This window comes from Myxocyprinus asiaticus, chromosome 45, assembly GCF_019703515.2.
Source record: "Myxocyprinus asiaticus isolate MX2 ecotype Aquarium Trade chromosome 45, UBuf_Myxa_2, whole genome shotgun sequence".
Lineage (NCBI taxonomy): Eukaryota > Metazoa > Chordata > Actinopteri > Cypriniformes > Catostomidae > Myxocyprinus > Myxocyprinus asiaticus.
In genome coordinates, this window is record NC_059388.1 from 13,362,761 (window position 1) to 13,382,441 (window position 19,681).

General features: G+C 38.9%; 1 protein-coding gene across 3 annotated transcripts in view; it reads right to left on the reverse strand.

Annotated features, from left to right (window-relative positions):
* The window catches only part of ppp6r2a (protein phosphatase 6, regulatory subunit 2a), a 34,308-nt gene that overhangs the window by 9,510 nt on the left and 5,117 nt on the right, over positions 1-19,681 (reverse strand). For 2 of the 3 annotated variants that reach the window (XM_051687954.1, XM_051687955.1), the window contains 17 exons: positions 19,291-19,548; positions 10,289-10,475; positions 9,648-9,785; positions 7,261-7,326; positions 7,006-7,118; positions 6,727-6,840; positions 6,488-6,614; positions 5,928-6,080; positions 5,584-5,814; positions 4,994-5,058; positions 2,445-2,745; positions 2,133-2,248; positions 1,044-1,159; positions 873-958; positions 585-665; positions 344-441; positions 26-83 (listed from right to left, as the gene is read on the reverse strand). In XM_051687954.1, coding sequence (XP_051543914.1) covers positions 26-83; positions 344-441; positions 585-665; positions 873-958; positions 1,044-1,159; positions 2,133-2,248; positions 2,445-2,745; positions 4,994-5,058; positions 5,584-5,814; positions 5,928-6,080; positions 6,488-6,614; positions 6,727-6,840; positions 7,006-7,118; positions 7,261-7,326; positions 9,648-9,785; positions 10,289-10,475; positions 19,291-19,517 — 2,277 coding nt within the window. In that variant the 5' untranslated portion in view covers positions 19,518-19,548. The remainder of the gene's footprint in view (positions 1-25; positions 84-343; positions 442-584; positions 666-872; positions 959-1,043; positions 1,160-2,132; positions 2,249-2,444; positions 2,746-4,993; positions 5,059-5,583; positions 5,815-5,927; positions 6,081-6,487; positions 6,615-6,726; positions 6,841-7,005; positions 7,119-7,260; positions 7,327-9,647; positions 9,786-10,288; positions 10,476-19,290; positions 19,549-19,681) is intronic. The other variant, XM_051687956.1, reaches the window with a different exon arrangement.

Below are 19,681 nucleotides of genomic sequence, written 5' to 3' on the forward strand. Positions count from 1 at the left end.
ATTTTGAGTGATACAAGTCACTTACACTATGATCATCTGCATCTATATTGAAGTTTATTTCAGCAATTCGATCAAACGCAGCACTGAAAAATATTGAAAGAGGATGTATTACATGAAGGATTGGGCTCTGCATCTCTCTTTATTTAGCTCATCACTGACAATATCCACCACACAAAGTCTTTAACACACTCACTTGAAAATATCAAGGGAAATATAATCAAAAATCATGATAATGAGTACATCAACACAGTTGTCTGCAGTCACAATCTCTTTACATTGATCTAAGAAACATTTAAAGACTTCATACACATAAATACTGTGACCAAACATATTTAACACTCACTTTATGTTTTCATCGTGTTCACTGAACTCCTCATCGTTGAAGCCAAACTGATCCACAAAGTTGGCAGTCATCTGCTGAATCTGGTAATCTGAGAACGCCTGCAAGAAAAAAAATGAACAAGCTTAAGAGTTAAAATATGCAGAGGAATTCGGCCAATCAAGCTGTAAGGAGCACAAAGCAGACATGTGGTGGCTCTTTACATGGTACACTAATCACATCATTTGGAATTGGTAATTCTAACCTGCTGGATAGAGAGATCATTGGGGAAGGGACTCTCCATGTCATCATCTTCACTAGATGAGTGCAAGTTATGGGTGCTCACCTAGAACACAGGATGTGAACCAATCATAAATCAGCATCAATCCACATGTCAAGGCCTGAATATGACATCTAGTAAATGTTAATCAACTCAAAATGTATATGTATTTGCTTTCCGTTAGCATTACATCGACTATTGTATTGTATATTTCTTGCACTGGCCAATGGAAAAAAAAAATTGTGTGTGTATAAATGTTGTGCTTTTCCTCACCAAATCCACTGTGTTTCTCCTGTTGGTCTCTCTCAGAGTCTCACCCACAAAACTCTCCCAGCGACCTCTGCAGTCCTCAGGTAGCTCTGTAAATGAACAAGCACGTTAACAACTTAGTAATCACACATACAAACACACACCATCAGTCAAGATTCTTCTGGCTCTACAAACCTTTAATTAGATCATTAATTTGGGAGTGAGCCAGCCCTTTCTCCAGATTCTGAACCACAGTGTTTGCAATTCTTGTCAAGTGACCCATGTTTCCCCTCCGTCTGCCCCCTTCAGCCCTGGAGATGAAGACAGAGAAACAACATTCAACCAACAGCAGAAACAAACAGACCTCCAACAATCCAACTGATGTAATGATGAACTGGGGATCAGCCTCATGAGTCACACATGTGTAGGGTACCGAAACCGTACCTATATGACCGGTATGTACCGGACCGAATCAGAACGCAGATTTCGGTGCCTCATTTCGGTGCCACTTAAATGCCTGAGCTGTCGACTGTATTTGTCCTCTGGTGCTCCGAAACGGACGTAAGAAGCATCATCACTGCACATGATCACTAGTTAAATTACACTGCATTCATGTGGCGTCAGAATAATCCGAAAAATAATTTCCTGACTGAGAAAATTCACGTGAATGCAAGTCGGAACAACAACACGGAAAGTCGAAGAACATGGCAGACAACAGTGATTGGTTGATGGTAAGAAACTTTTGATTAATGGGGCAAAATCACATATTGCATATACATTTTTTGCTAACATGTAATTTGTAATATGGTATTAGGTTATAACGGTTAGTTGATGTCCATGTAGATTGACGTAGATTAATTAGAAGAGTTATTTATTAGCAGTAACCCTGATAAATCAGGTAAAACAATATTTAGTGGTTTCAGGTAATGTACTGGTGCAGTAACAACTCTGGGACAAAATCACTTCGTAATATAAAGCTCTGATAATACAAATCCAAAACATTTTTGTAGTAATGTTAGTGTCCATGTTGTTTTCACATTCCGACTTAAAAGCACAACTCGGGAAATGAGACCATCCGATGAGTGCATGAATGCAGCAATTACACTTGCTCTGATGGCAGCAGGTAGCCTACCGTTAGCTAGCTACATTAAACGTGCTTAAATTAAAATGCCTAAAGCTAAACGTTCTAAAGTGTGGCTGTATTTCGCAAGAAAGGATTCAGACACTGCGACGTGCAACAAATGTTTTACAACAATTGCGTGTAAAGGGGGAAACACGTCAAACCTAATGAAACATTTGTGGACACGCGATAAACTTCGAAGCAGAGGGATGCACCGTGTTCGACAGCTTGCGGACATCAGCTGGCAGTGTGGGCGTCCCCGGCCCCAGTCAGACCAACCCTAGCAATGTAGAGACCATTGATTATGATGACGACAGCAGCCTTTCTGCAGGTTAGTAGGCTAATATAACTTTGATTGCAAATCTTGCATTTATGCTAACAAATGATCAAGCGATCTGTAAAATATTTAACATGAATTAAGTTTATAATTTTGGCTCTCCAGCTAGTAGTACTAGTAGTACAGTGACCCCATTCACCTTGGCAAAGAAGGCTACTTTGACAAAGGAGAAGGTGGAGGAATTCCACAGGGCTGTGACCAAATTTGTGGTCAAGGGACTGCATTCTTTTTCCACTGTGGAATCTCCATGGTTCTGGTAAAAAAAATGTAAGTCATGTGAAAAAATTATGTCTTTACTTGATGTGTTTAAAAAACGTGCTATTAAATTTGTCAAAAAAAATCCTTTATTTAATACAGAGAGATGACCACTGCCCTTAATCCCCACTACCGACCCCCATCCAGGGATGATCTGTCCAACACTCTTATTCCTGCATGGTAATCTGTTGAGAAACAAAATGTTATTCAGGAGTTAGCACAAGTGAATAAGGCTGCTATTACATCTGATGGATGGACCAGTGTGGCAGAGGACCACTATTTAACAGTTACTGTGTACTACACCAGTGATGATGGCCACATTAATCAGAAGGTGCTAAACACCAAAGCTGTGTATGAGTCACAGACAGACCTCGTGGTGGCAGACGAGATAAATTGCATTCTGGAGGAATTCCAGATAAGCACTAAAGTTGTAGTTGCCACAGTAGACAACGTCAGCAATATGGATGTTGCACTGAAGAATCTGAAGCTTTTAAAGGTGGGGTGCTTTGCCCATACCCTAAACCTGGTAGCACAGAAGGGTTACAGCATCAGTGCCATTACAAAGTGGTGTGCCAGACTTCGAGCTATCGTGGTGTGGCTGAAGAGGTCCTCCATGGCTAAGACCATCCTGCGGGAGAAGCAGCAACTTCTCAGTAAGTAGCGTAGCCTTATAAATCTCAAAAAGTTATGTTTGTTTCCAACATCTCCAGTAGACTGTAATTCAAAATGTGCATTTGTGTTTCAGGTCTGCCAGAACACAACATGATTCTGGATGTCAGAACACGGTGGAACTCCCTTTTCCTGATGGTGGAGAGGTTTTTGGAGCAGTACCCGGCCATCCAGGCAGTATCAGTTGACCAACGACTCAGGAAGCCAATGAAGATCAGTTGTGAAACAATGAGTAACAACATAATAGTTGATATTTTATTCTTATCTTCATATCTTCTTTTTTCCCCCCAAGACTGGAAAGGCTCACAGATGATGACTTCCAGAAAGCAGAGAATTTTGTTAAAATCAAGAAGTTGTTGTACACCTCAACCCACTGTGTATCCAGTAAGAAGTGCCCCACATGTGGCCAAATTCGCCCCATACTGACTAAGCTGAAGGCGCATTTCACAGTGGCTGAAGAGGACACTCTGTTTACCAGTGCTTTGAAAGAGAAGGTCTGGGGAGATCTGGAAAAACGATATCAGGTATTTTCCATTTCCATTAAGAGCTTATGCTTAAAAAGAAAGAAGGCAAACCACATCATTTTAACTGTTAGACACTAAATAGTTTGTCATGTTTTTATTACAGGATGAAGACATTCAAAACTTCCTCCAGGAGGCCACTTTAATGGACCCTCGCTTCAAAGGCAAACTTGGATGTGCTGTTGCTGATGCTTGGGGCCGGTTGGAGAAAGCAGCAGTTTGCAATGTAACAGAACAAGTATTTTATGCTCAGCCTTGTTTCCAATGTGTGCCATGTTACAGTTTCTATGATGAAGTATTGCTATTTATATGTGCAACATTATTTCTACAGCTTCTAATGGAGGGCCTTCAGGACATTGAGGAAGAAGGATCGGATGACCATGCGGAGGACAAGGCAGAGGAACGTGTAAGTTCATAATCTTGGAATAGGCTATTTAAAATGAATGAATTTTTTGAAGCATGTTTGTCTAAACACTACTTTTATTTTTTTTCAGTCTCCATCTCACAAGAAGTGTCCCAAGAAGTCAGCCCTAGAAGAACTGTTTGAGGATGAGGACCGAGAGCTACTTCAGGCAATGACCACTAAAAGTGGTGCCCTCTCCATAGCTGAACAGATCCAGAAAGACATTGAGATCTACACAGATCTGCCTTCAATCCCAACAGGACAAGACCCTGTAGCCTGGTGGTGGGGGAAGCGGGACAGCCTCCCCATATTGTCTGCACTTTCAAACACATACAGGCAATAAGTCAGAAGAGGAGTCGTATTTTGACAGAGAAGTCAAATATGGTCATATTTCTGCAAAAGAATTGCTGAAATTTGAAGCTGGTTTGTAGCATACCAAGAATACCGACTACTTTGCTATTATTAGTACTGTAACTGTTATTTAATGTTAAATTATTGTAGTTGGGTTAGGTGGCTTAGGTTTTATTGTGAATTTGTTATGTAAATTTGTTGTGTTTTGTATTTACTTATATTTATATATTTAAGTATACTTTAAACTTTTAATATATTGTTCAATTTAAAGATTTTTTTTTTTTCCAATAAAAAAGCCATTCTTCAATGTCATCCACCGTCGTTTTGTGACTCTTTTTTTTTTTAAGTATCGGTTCAGGCACCGGTACCATTTTAAAAGTATCGATTTGGCACCGGTATTGTAAAAAACCCAAACGATACCCAACCCTACACATGTGTGAGAGACACTGTATATAAATTACTGACAGGAAACAGATGAGAGACTCTTACTGGATTTTTTCATTTTCCTCCCAGGCATCTAGAATCCTTTGCACCAGACGGCAATGCTGGAAGAGCTGCATAAAGCAGACAGCCAGAAGTCAAAAGAACAACAGGTAGCACAAAGAGAATGAAGATAACAGGACAGAAACGAGAGCAAAAAAAATAGATAATGGCATTCACATATGGTTGCTAAGGTGTTCTTAGTATTTTTTAATTTATTTTTTAACATGTTTCTATGTGGTTGTTTGCTTGCCAAAGTCTCTATGATATTCTGGTCCCTAGATAAGGCTTGGGTTCCTCATTCAACATTAAGTTAATGGGATATTTCACCTGTTTTATTGTCTGACAGGCAAAATTAAAAGTCTGATTGCTTAGAAAAGGATGCCTCATTCATATCCGTAGCAAAAATGGTGCAGTTACGCATCAAACTTTAATACTTTGGGTTAGGGGTTTGTTCAATGTAATAATGATGCTTGTATTAGTAAACAACAATAAAATGGCCCAATATCCTTTTCCACTAAGCTATTCTGACAGACAGTGCTGAAAGACAGCGGTCATAATCGAAAAGACAAATCATACCAGTTTACTTTAAGACCTACATTGGCAACAAGAGCATCTTGAATGGGTGTGGTAGCTGGGTCTGAGTTGCTGTTTTGCCCAGGTGTTCCCTCCTGAGCCTGGCTTCCTGTGTCCATAGCTGGCCTCTCCTCGTGGTTTTGAAGGCCTGGGTTTTGGAGGTCCGTGTGGGCAGAGTGGTTCATGATGGATGCTACACACAGCTCCACTTGCAAGTGCAAGAAATTATTCCAGGTGTATTTAAAGAATAAATCCTGCAAGCAGAGAGCGGGAGAGGAAGTGAGAACGAAAGGAAAAGTGATGCAAAACAGGATCACTATAAGTGTGGCAGTCTATGGTGTTGAGTCTGCGGTGTTAAGTGAATTACCAACAGCAGGTCCATGGTGTTGAGTCTGCAGATTTCTTGGCAGATGCTGAGGTCGCAAGTCTGCAGCAGAGAAGCCACCAGTCTGGCCACATGAAGGCGGGCGCTCCCCAGGGGCTGCTCCAGAATGCCAACCGTAGTGAGTATTGCACTTCTCTGCTCCACAGCACAGGGAAGGAGATTGACACATTGTTAAAGGGGAGCCACTCTCAGCAGAACACATCAAAACACTGGCAGTAATTGTTGAGGCATGAGCAATGAGTTGCTGCCTATGAAAAGCATTCCAAATCAGTTACTTATGAGATTACATTTCGGTTAGGAAGCATGTAGTAGGCAGTAGACAGCAAAGCAGCTCAATAGGTTTTGGAACAAAGTTATTGTCACCTGTGCTACAAACTAAGCAATTCGTAAACCTATAAGCTGGGTCACAAACCTAACAGCCAACACAGTTGCTTTAATAAATGAACAGAATCAGGCCAGTGAGACTGACCAAATCTTTTAAAAGCCCTGAAATCTGTACTTATACTTTAGACGCATGTATTTGTAAACGTGCATGCTGGTACCATAGGAGGGTTCAGTAGGAGCTGCTGGAAGTCCTTTAGATGAGGCTCAATAGCACGTAAAATACTGCTGTTGACAGTGTAAGACCTTTCACATCCCTGAGAATACAGGTCCATCAGACCCTCCAGCCTAACCAAATGAGACACAGGGGAACAGATGAATGTAGGTCGAACCAAGGACGAGCCCAAGTAAGGCTGTTATTTGGATGAGTTGAATTGGGCCCTGACAAGGAAGAACTCACCCTGACCTCCGTGACTCCAGTAACGTAAGAAGCACTTGCGTTCCATTGACGACAGATGCTTCGGTCCTCTCCCCTTCAAACATGTTCTTCAAAAGCTCTGCCACATTCTCTTGTCTAAAAAAACAAAAACAACAATTCCCATCGAAGAAACAAACACCATCTGCGCTCACTATTGAGTAAGTAGATCTTTACACATGGCTTTCCACATCTCATGACTTTCAAATTTTTATTATTTTGAGACCCGCTCTGTAATCATAGCTGATCAGATTAGGCACTTACGACTCCAAGACAGCAAGTAAGGGGTCTGGTTCTGTGACCTCTGACAGCTGATTTGCCTGGTCTCGACTGAGACGGATGATGTCACAAAGAGTCTGGGATGCATTCGATTGTCTCTACAGAAAAATAAAGTGGGAAATAATGGTTTAGTGCATTCAGCACGGCCGTAGTCCTGTAATGCTATTTTTACTTTGATAGACAACTGAAATCATGTGAGCTGGGGGTAAAAAGCTCATTGGAGTGAGTGATTTTTTGTACCTCTTCATCTCTCCCTGTGTGCATGAGCTCTGTGAGTCTCTGGATGAGCCTCTCCTCATTTAGCCACTGTAAACACACACACATACATCATTACTAGTGCCCGACTGATATATCGGTCGGCCGATATTATCGGCGTATATTTTACCGATATGCGCCGATATGAAAACGTTTTTTCAGAACATATAATGCAGAAAACAATACTTCAGAATTGGTGTCATAGCGTAGTTTGTCCAGCAGAGCGCACTCCGACTCCACTGTTTACAGCGCTGACTCTGAGCTGACGGTGGCTCTGCAGACAGGGCGGAGTTAAACGGTGTGGATTTGAGCGATCTTTTCTCCTTAAATTGCTAACTAGTTTGTGAAACACATACTGGAAAGTTAATAAAAAAATGACCCCATCATTTTATATAACTAATATAACGTTAACCCTGTCCCTGACAACCATGTCCTTCATGTTTATCACATCTGTTTGCTGTTAGCCAGCTATAGTTTGTCAGTGCAGTCAGTAATGTAACAGATTGAAATGTAAACATCAGAGCATCTTTTTGCAGCTCATCAGACAACGGTGCGGTGGTGGATTTTGTCTGCCGAGTGTTGATTTCACGCTTCGCTGTTGCCTAGTTGGTGAGACACAATGCTGGAAAGAAAATAAAGTCCATCTTTTACTCTCCGTGACAGCGAGCTTATAGCTAACTAGCTAATCACATAGCTACTTTCATTGTTGTCAGCTGAGTGGAAGCTAATGAGTAAACATGTATTCACCAAAATGTTTTGTTCAGGATTCACAGTTTGGTACCCCCTTCATCCGAATTTACAAAATGTAATATTTAGAAGTCTGGTTTTCCAGACATTAAAATAGGATACGTAATAAAAGTAGATTTAATAAATAGTATATCTGCCCTGTGTAAAAAATAATATATAGGAACTGTAACTAAAATAAATGAGGGGTGATAAATACTAATACAACAGGCTGGAAAAATAGACATTTATTCATTTTAATATCCTATATATATATTTTGAACGTGTTAAAACTTGACACCAGGCGATGCACCCTAAAAACGGCACCGTTAGATCGGTTTCATGCTGAAGAGCCGCTTAAACGTTTTTTTTTTCTCTCTCTCGTAAATGTAAATGCCAACATCATCATATATGTCGAATGGACTGATGCCTGTCAACCAAAACATGAGCTTACTGATGTCATTAAATATCAGTCTGCTTTTTTATTCCATCAGTTAATCCTGGTCGAAGGCTGCCGTATATATTTAGTTTATACGTAGGGTTACGTCCTACATAAATTTAATGGTGCAACGCTCAAATATTTAGTAGAGCGTAAATTGTGACTTAGTGCCCATTTATGCCACAACTACGCTAAGTTGTAACGTACGTATAGCTGGTGCAACCGGCCCCTGATGTTTATTTAGCTATTTATTTTATTTTCATTTATTCATTATTTTAATGGTCAGCATTTGACTGATACTAAACAATACTGATGTTTATTTAGCTATTTATTGTATTTTATTCTTTATTTAAATGGTCAGCAATTGACTTATACTAAACATACAGTACTGATGTTAATTAAGCTATTTATTGTATTTTTATTTATTCTTTATTTTAATGGTGGACAACTGACTGATACTATACATACAGTACTGATTTTTATTTTATTTATTCTTTATTTAAATGGTCAGCAATTGACATACTAACAGTACTAATGTTTATTAAGCTATTTATTGTATTTTTATTTATTCTTTATTTTCTCAGTGTTCTTTTCTAGAATTTGTTGACATGTCAAATGTTCTTTGATAAAAATATTTGTTTAAGAAAGCAGCCTGAGTACCTTTGCATAGTCATATCGGTGCAAAATCGGTGCACAATCCACATAGAAAAGGTCTGTTTTCATTCCAGTTCAAAAATGAATTATATCGGTCAAAATATCGATAATCTGTGAATTTTCCCTCTCTAAAATCAGTATCGGTCGGGCTCTAATGATTACATATTAGAATAATAGCTCCATTATGACTTTGATGAGTGAGGATTCAGCCAGGCCCTGGAGGATAACAATCAGACCAAACGTGGGTCAATGTCTGATTTAAACAATCAAATCACTGGTTTTGTGATGTTCTTCGGTAACGTTCCTTAAAAAGGTCAATTCAATAATATACAAGGTTCAAAGGGGTAGTGGCAGATTAGAGTCAAATGCTTTTGAACAAGATTTACCATCACATGAACCTCTAATATTCATTTGTCCAATATGATGTTTACACAGCATTAATGTTAACCTCAGAGATAATTTTTAGGACAATCAGCAACTATCGACAGAACCATTAATAAACAGAGAACAAACAAGTTCCACACTGTCCATTCATATAAGGAACTATTGTTCTTACATTGAGAACATCCATTCTTAAGGGTGCAGGCTCTACACAGCTGATGAGGCGCAGCAATAGGTCCATCATGGCCGAGGCATCAATGTGATTCAGCACCAGACTGATAAAGTTGTGTTTTTTCCTTAGGAAAGAGATTACCTGCAGAATGACACAAACAAACGACCAACAATTCATTCACTAACTAAAAAAATACAGCAACTACAGCACACTGACAATGATTAAAGGGATAGTTCAACAGCAGTATCAAATTGTATGATTGGGTGGATCACTGTATGCAGTCTTATTGGAAGCCACCGCAACTCAACTTTGATGCATTGCTTCTCATTTCACCGGAAATTTACGGACTGCCAGTCATTGTGTTGCTGCAAATCAATGTCAGTGTGAATGCCACTTAAGAGATCACACTACTTTATATTGATTTGTTTTTTTCTCCGAAAACACACCTTTAGTGATTACATGGTTGCTGTGAGAGACTGGGACTTCTCTGAATTCTATACTCATCATACTCCAGCATTTCACAGGTGCTGTATATTCCTGATTTTGTTTCCATGAGATCTGGTTTGTACATGTATTCTAGCCCTAATCAGATGATATCAGGTGTGTATACCTGTTTTGATTTGTGCAAGATCAAGTGTGTATACCTGGTCTGTTTTACGTGCAATCAAGTTGCCGATGGTCTTGCTGAAGAAGGAGGCCAGCAGGGGATTAAGGGGTGGCTCCTGCTCCAGAAAGTGGTAGAGCTTCTCCAAAAGGGATTCATCTCCACCCAGCTTATCATTGATAAGAGCCACATCAGAAGTCAGGAGCTCACAGGCAATATTTGGCAACCTGTGAAAACCAAAAAAATGTTCTAATTTTAAGTGGTAGAACACTATCAAGCAGTAACAGTAACAAACCAGAGGCTTCTATGGTGACCTGGCCTTTCACTTTACACACAAAGCCAACTACATTCAGCGAAAGCATTTCAGATGTAACAGATAGTTGCTCTGTAGAACTATTTATCATCTTTGTCACTCAGATACCACTAAAGTAAATACTGGTCAACTCAGTGCTTCAGTGTTACAGGAAAAAACAGACACACAAATGATATAGCCTGTAGGGCAATACACTCTGTTCTAGTGTCATACATCATATTGTAGGGTTCTTCATTTGACAAAATATTACCATGTAAAAAAATCTGGATCTGACAGAACTGTTTATTTCACTGAGATGTTGTTGAAGAATACACTTCACTCAATGCAACATTTCACAATACTTGGAGATAAAAAAGCGCATCTGCTTGCTCATTTCAAAACAAATGATTCTGCCTCCTACGCACCGCAAACCAAATTATTTTAGTTTTCAAACGAATTGCAATCTCTTTCGCTCACCATATGGTCCCACCAGAGAGTGCAAAAATGGATGAAGACATTTCGGCCCTTCAAATCATTTTATGTTGCAAAGCACAGCAATTCTGTTATAGTACAAGAGGTGCAGAATGTTATGCAGGTGTAATGTTACACACCACCTTTCAAACAATTATTTCTCTTTTCCTGTTCCTCTTCCTCTATCATTTTGAAATGCACCTTTGAGTATCGTCCATGCTCTCCTAAACAATCTGCACTTCTGCTACTTTGTATGCATTTACCTGAATTTTTATAGCACTTCTATATCTAGGACTCCAAGCATGCAGGGCTGTCAGTGTATTGCACTTATCCGCTACAGTCATAATTTAACAATTCTCAGTAAAAGTCAGTAGAACGCACATTATTACCAGGTATATTTACTCAGGATATAAGGAATTTGCAATAATGATGTTTCCCAATTAGGGCTGTCACATTTCTTAAGGTGCATGTGTGGTTCATACATATTTAACTTCAAATAAATCAAATAATAAAAAAAATGGATGTATGATTTCCTTTTAAATATTTGTTTTTTTTTAATAAAAAATAAAATGTATTTTTTAGATATTATTATATTTATATTATATTATGTAATAGTAAAATATTTCTGTCTTAATTTCTTCACTTTCACATGTTTTTATTGGTCTTTGATTAAACCCACGAGGCCTTACTTCTCATGAAGCAAAACTTTTGCGATTTTGTTTAATAATTGTATTTACTCCACAGAAATAGACTAAGCGTTTCTCCTCCTCTGTGTCACCGTGTGTCATTAACTCTGTGTGTGTAATCCCGCTATAACCAGGAACATTTGCCATTACATGACTTTTTACAGTGAAGCCAGAGCGCTTCACTAACAAAGATTATATTTATTAGTTTATTTTTCGCTTGAGTTTGGCGTGAGCATCTGCTGATGGCGTGCACATCAGAGCGTTTAAGAAGCGCTTCATGCACTCTTCCGGACATGAGATGCTCTGGTTGACATCCGCGTTGCAGCTCGTTGACGCTCAGAATTCAACTGAATGACACACAAAAGTGCCATTCATGGCATTTATACAGTATTCGCTTAAATTCCTTTATTTGGGCATTAAAATGTGATATGAATTAAAAGTGCACAATAATCGTGATTATCTCAAATAACTGTGGTTTGATAAAATTACTGTGATCGGTGATTATTTAATAATTGCGACAAGCCTATTTCCAATGAAATGCACTTAAATATACACTGCCTGGCCAAAAACAAAAAAATTGCCGTTTGGATTTAAATAAGCAGATACTTAAGAGCCTATGATTGGATTATTATTGCAGTGATTGATATGTTTCAGCTGGCAACAATTCTTTTAACCCTAAATGATGCAGTGTGTAGCTTCTCATTTCTTAAACAACCATGTCGGAAGACTTATCTTGTAGTCGTGAAAAAGATGTTACTGTGTTTCAGAAGGAGCAAATTATTGGTCTGCATCAAGCAAAGAAAACAACTAAGGAGATTGCTGAAATCACTGGAATTGGGTTAAGAACTGTCCAACGCATTATTAAAACCTGGAAGGATAGTGGTAAATGTGGTCGGAAAACAATCTTGAATGATAGTGATCGAGACCACTAAAACACTTGAAGTCACATCGTAAAACAATCGACAGTTGAATTCACGGCTGTGGTTAATAATGAAATTAAGAGCATTTCCACACCCACAATGCGACGAGAACATAAAGGAAAGGGACTAAACAGCTGTGTGGCCACAAGAATGCCAATTGTTAGTGAGGCTAAACTGAAAACACAACTTCAATTTGCTAGGGACCATAAAGATTGGACTATGGAGCAATGGAAAAGGTCATGTGGTCTGATGAGTCCAGATTTATCTTATTCCAAAGCGATGGGCGCATCAGGGTAAGAAGGGAAGTGCATGAAGTGATGCACCCGCTATGCATAGTGCCCACTGTACAAGCCTCTGGAGGCAGTCTTATGATCTGGGGTCGCTTCAATTGGTCAGGCCTAGGCTCAGCAACGGCAGGGTTGCTGCATAGTTTTTAAAATCAAATTTAAGACCCTTTAAGACCTTTTTCAAGACCTGAACAAATCAAATTAATACTGTATCCCCATACCAAAACAAACCCACACAATCTCAGAATAAATCATGTATCACAGACTCTTACTCAAACAGGCAGGGGCACACATTCAACATGGCCTTAATATTGCTTATCAAGTAAAACAGGGTAGGCTATATGCAACTTTAAAATACTCAAGACATGTTTTTCACTATCGGTCAAAAGTTTTGAAACACTTACTCATTCTTTATTATAATTTTTTTTTTTTTTTTTCACATTTTAGAATAATAGTAAAGTCATTAAAACTATGGAATAACATAAATGGAACTATGGGAATTATGTTGTGACTAAACAAAATCCAAAATAAATCAAAACTGTGTTATATTTTAGCATCTTCAAAGTAGTCACCCTCCACGTCTGAGACCATCGATATGTGCATCTTATCACATGGCTTGTTGAGTGCGTTACCGTGAAGACATAGCATGTGTGGAGGCTTCACGCTATTCTCCACGGTATCCATGCACAACTCACCACCCGCCCCACCAAGAGCGAGAACCACATTACAGCAACCACGAGGAGGTTACTCCATGTGACTCTACCTTCCGGGACAATTTGGTTGCTTAGGAGACCTGGCTGGAGTCACTCAGCATGCCCTGGGTTCGAACTCGCGACTCCAGGGGTGGTAGTCAGAATCTTTACTCGCTGAATTACCCAGGCCCCCCCATAGCGTAGAACTTTTAACTTTAAAGGCACTTTAACTTTGAAATACACCGAGGAATCTTATTTTGAAATGCATGCACTTCACTGCTTCCAGCTACTCATTCAAACAAATAATGGATATAAAACGTGCACTCCTACAATAATCTAAAATTAGGGCTGGGCAATATGGCAAAAAAATAAAACCTCGATTTTTATCAAACTTATGGATGATTCACAATTACATTTTTTCAACTTTTAAATGTACTCCAACATGATTCAAACTGTATGTTCTTTATTAGAATGCAAGGCAATTAGAGAAATCCAAGTTTTTTTCATTATAGGAAACAAAGCTGTGCAAGAAAAATGTACAAATGCACCACAGGGGGAAGTTGTCAACAGAATGTAAATGTAAAATAATTTGAAATCTAATAAACCCAGATGTTCAGAAATAAAAGAGTAAGAAAACTGCTATATAATTCTTAGCCAGTGTACAGTTGAAGTCAGAAGTTTACATACACCTTAGCCAAATACATTTAAACTCAATTTATACAAATACATTTAAACTCTACAATTCCTGACATGTAATCGTAGAAAACATTCACTGTCTTAGGTCAGTTAGTATCACTACTTTATTATAAGAATGTGAAATGTCGTTTGAATCCAGGTTATGCTGAGTGACTTCAGTCAGGCTTCTTAAGCAACCAATTGGCCCGTTTGCTAGGGTGGGTAGAGTCATGTTGGGTTAACCTCCACGTGGTCACTATAATGTGGTTCTCGCTCTCGGTGGGGCGCGTGGTGTGTTGTGCGTGGATGCCGCGGAGAATAGCGTGAGCCTCCACACGTGCTAGGTCTCTGCGGAAACGCGCTCAACAAGCCACGTGATAAGATGCGCGGACTGACTGTCTCAGACGCGGAAGCAACTGAGATTCATCCTCCGCCACCCGGATTGAGGCAAGTCACTATGCAACCAAGAGGACTTTGAGTGCATTTGGGAATTGGGCATGCCAAATGTTAGAATAATAGTAGAGAGAATGTTTTATTTCAGCTTTTATTTCTTTCATCACATTCCCAATGGGTCAGAAGTTTACATACACTTTGTTAGTATTTGGTAGCATTGCCTTTAAATTGTTTAACTTGGGTCAAACATTTTGGGTAGCCTTCCACAAGCTTTTCACAATAAATTGCTGGGATTTTGGCCCAGGTCTGTAGGCCTCCTTGCTCGCACATGCTTTTCCAGTTCTGCCCACAAATGTTCTATTGGATTGAGGTCAGGGCTTTGTGATGGCCACTCCAGTACCTTGACTTTGTTGTCCTTAAGCCATTTTGCCACAACTTTGGAGGTATGCTTGGGGTAATTGTCCATTTGGAAGACCAATTTGCGACCAAGCTTTAACTTCCTGGTTTATGTCTTGAGATGTTGCTTCAATATATCCACATAATTTTCCTTCCTCATGATGCCATCCATTTTGTAAAGTGCACCAGTCCCTCCTGCAGCGAAGCACCCCCACAATATGATGCTTCCACCCCCATGCTTCACGTTTGGGATGGTGTTCTTCAGCTTGCAAGCCTCACCCTTTTTCCTCTAAACATAATGATGGTCATTATGGCCAAACAGTTCAATTTTTGTTTCGTCAGACCAGAGGACATTTCTACAAAAAATAAGATCTTTATCCCCACGTGCACTTGCAAACTGTAGTCTGGCTTTTTTATGGTGGTTTTTGGAACAGTGGCTTCTTCCTTGCTGAGCAGCCTTTCAGGCTATGTCGATATAGGACTCGTTTTACTGTGGCTATAGATACTTGTCTACCTGTTTCTTCCAGCATCTTCACAAGGTCCTTTGCTGTTGTTCTGGGATTGACTGATCGGCACTTTTCGCACCAAACTACGTTCATCTCTAGGAGACACAATGCGTCTCCTTCCTGGGCTGTATGATGGCTGCGTGGTCCCATGGTGTTTATACTTGCGTACTATTGTTTGTACAGATGAACATGGTACCTTCAGGCATTTAGAAATTGCTCCCAAGGATGAACCAGACTTGTAGAGGTCCACAATTCTTTTTCTGAGATCTTGGCTGATTTCTTTTGATTTTCCCATGATGTCAAGCAAAGAGGCACTGAGTTTGAAGGTAGGCCTTAAAATACATCCACAGGTACACCTCCAATTAGCCAATTAGCCTATCAGAAGCTAATTGCCTAAAGGCTTGACAATTTTGGGGAATTTTCCAAGCTGCTTAAAGGCAAAGTTAACTTAGTGAATGTAAACTTCTGACCCACTGGTATTGTGATATGGAAAAGTGAAACAATCTGTCTGTAAACAATCGTTGGAAAAATTACTCATGTCATGCATAAAGCAGATGTCTTAAAAGACTAATATACTAATATGAAATCTGTGGAGTGGTTAAAAAATTTGTTTTAATGACTTCAACCTAAGTATATGTAAACTTCTGACTTCAACTGTAGGTATTCATTTGATCTAAACCAAGTATATCTAGAAAGTTATCTAGAAATCAATATCTATGAATTATCAAGTTTATCTAGAAAGTACTCCTTGTATATCAAACAATTTGTGTGTATATTCATAAACCCCTGCAGATAGAGATGCGCCCTCTAGCGGGTCAAGCTGAGCAGCACAGCAAAATGAAATAATTTATCATTACAATTCAACTAGCAAAGTTTGTCAAAATGATCGCTCACGAAATGTTGGCTATAGATGCAGTACACTTGAAACATGTTACAGAAAAAAACAATAATTAGCGATCTATCTGAATCTACTGGCAAAAGGAGTGGCGGATGTTTGATTCTCCCATATAGAGCCTCTCCATGATTTGAAATGAAGCGGCCATAACTGTCACGTAATTTACGCTTTTTTATCTGTAAAAAGAAAAGGAGATCATTCAACAACATGCGCACGTCGAGGTCATTTATGGTCTTAAGCCGGTGTATACCTGCATGATGGACGAAGCTGAGCTACAATCACACTGTGTACAGTCGTATTGGGAATATTACAGCTGTCTTTTATATCAGTCTCTGTGTTGTTAACCCGTCATGTTCATTTGGAGCGCGCCACACACGTACATCTGATTAGATCGGGAGCAGCATTAAGACAAGCGCTATTAATTCTTGTTCTCTTCCTTATTCAGCCTTTGGTGGATTTACAACATATCTAACTATAGCGTTTGCTAAATTGTTTTGAAAAATCTAGATTTCTCGATTTAAAACAAAACGCAATTTCTAATTAATCTGAAAAATCTGAAAAAATGCCCAGCCCTACCTACAACGTATTACAATATAAATAATTAAAATTAAACAGTCATATTTCATCAACACTACATCATCATCATCAACAGCTGATCTTCAGTGATAGCTTGTCATAAATTTCCAATATCGCTTAATGATTGTGAACTGCTCTGCAACAGCTGAAAACACTCACAATCCCCTGCGTGCTTGGAGGAAATACAACAGTACTACATGTTCACTCTGAAGGATGCAGTGCATGCATTTATTTAATCAGATCATAATCTTTTTAAGTTTGATAATCACATTAGGTCATATCATGATTCCTGTCTTTCCTCCCCCAAATTCAAGACCTTTTTAAAATAAAAATTAAGACTTTTGTTGTATCATTTAAGATATTTAAGACTTTTTTTTTAAAACTGAATTTAAGAAATTATGACTTTTTAAGCATCTGCGGGAACCCCGAACGGTATGTGGCAATAAAATAAAGTCAGATGTCTACCTGAATGTACTGAATGACCAGGCTGTCTCATCAATGGATTTTTTCTTCCCTGAAGGCACAAGCATTTTCCAGGATGACAATGCCAAAATTAATTGTGCTCAAATTGTGAAAGAGTGGTTCAGGGAGCATGAGGAATCATTTTCACACATTAATTGGCCACCACAGAGTCCTGACCTTAACCCTGTGCTAGAGAAGACTTTACGGAGTAGTTCGACTCTCCCATCATCAACACAAGAGCTTGGCCAAAAATTAATCCAACTCTGGATGGAAATAAATGTTGTGACATTGCATAAGGTTGTTGAAACAATGCCACGTTGAATGTGTGCCATAATTAGGGATGCACCAATACTGGTATCGGAATCGGTTCCGATACCACGCTCATGTACTTGTACTCGTACTCATAAAAATGCTCCGATACAAAAACCAATACAATCTGACATACAAATGTTATTACATAAACATTCAGTGCACAGATTAAAATCACGTCATGTCCTAGTTAGCTCTTTTTACAACAAAAGATGCGATTTAATGAGATAAATAGATAGTTTTCACGTGCAGCGTTTTAAATGTGAGTGCTTGTGAATGTGTGGAGCCAGCATTGTTCTGACAGAGACACAAACTGCTCATACCTTTAAGAGATCCTTGACTCATACACGGAAAACACTATCATGAGCATTGCATGCTCTGTTTGTAGCAGATGACAGCAGGTAGAGCGCTAATTCACTTTTTAGCACGAGTCATATACAGACTACATATTTATTTATTTATATAGTAGCATTTTGCGGATCAATAATTACTGTGATTCACAAAGCGACCTGCTTTTCTGGATTGGGAATGTGCCATCATTACGTCAGAGCTCCTTGGTCTAACACAGAAACACTTCAAAATAAAAGCTCAATTTAAATGAAAAAAGTACGACAAAAACAGATCATTACTGTATAGTTATGTAATATTCACTACTACTACTACTATTAATAATAATAAATCAATAGTAACTGTATTATATTTAAGCAATATATCACGTCTGTGACGCTCTATTATGCAACACTTTATTTGACAAAAATAACTCCAATGTTGTATTTCAGATTGTGCTGTGAGGTTCTGTATAAAATCACTTCATTTGATAAAAATAATACAATTTTATGTTGAAAATGAATTGTTATACTTCCATTTGATTAAAGTTTTAATTTATTTAAACACAATTTTGATGATAAAATTGAAATAAACTGCTGATACTGAGTTCAGGAAAAAAAAACAGGTATCGGACTCGGTATCGGTGAGTACTTAAAAAAAGTATTGGTACTCGTACTCGTTCTCAAAACAATGGCATCGGAACATCCCTAGCCGTAATCAACGCTAAAGGCGGTCCAATTAAATATAAGAGTACGCAACTTTTTTAGGGCCAGGCAGTGTAGTTCACCACAAAATAACATTTCTGTCATCATTTATTAACACTCTTGTTTTTCCAACCCCATATGACTTACTTTCTTCCGTGGAACACAAAAGGATAGCTTCAGTCACCATTCACTTGTAAAATATGTAATGTAAGCGAATTATGAATGAGGTTAAACATTCTAACGAACATCTTTTGTTTTCCATGGAGGATGACAAAGTCATACGGTTCTGTAACAACATGAGGGTGTGTGAATGGTGACTGAACATTCATTTTTAATGAAAAAACAAAAAAGACAGGGAATCACAGGGAATTTATAAAATACAATGAGCTGAATACACTTACAAAACAGCCTTAAAACTCTAAAGTGAGATGCGCCATTTTCTCTATCTTACTTAAAGCGAGTTTTCTCCTCCAGATCAGCAGGGGGCTCCTCTGTGATGAGTGTAACCAGTTCCTGCATACAGTGATCCTTGGAGAGGAAGAGCAAGAGCTTGCGATTCTGTGCTTTGCACTCCTGCAGGACATCCTCCTCTTCCATCAACTCTCTCAGAGTCACATCCTCCCGATCCAGCAGCTGGTCGATATGGGAGGTGTTGTTCAGGTCAAACTTCCAGAACATGATGGCGGTGGCTGTTGCAGGAAGCACAGACCTTAAATGGACAAGATAGGAGTTGAATGCATTAAAAAACTTGAAATGGCAAACAAGAGATTTCTTTTCGAATTGATTTAAAGGCACACTCATTAATGTTTTATTTATGTTGTGATGGAAGTACTCTTCGACTT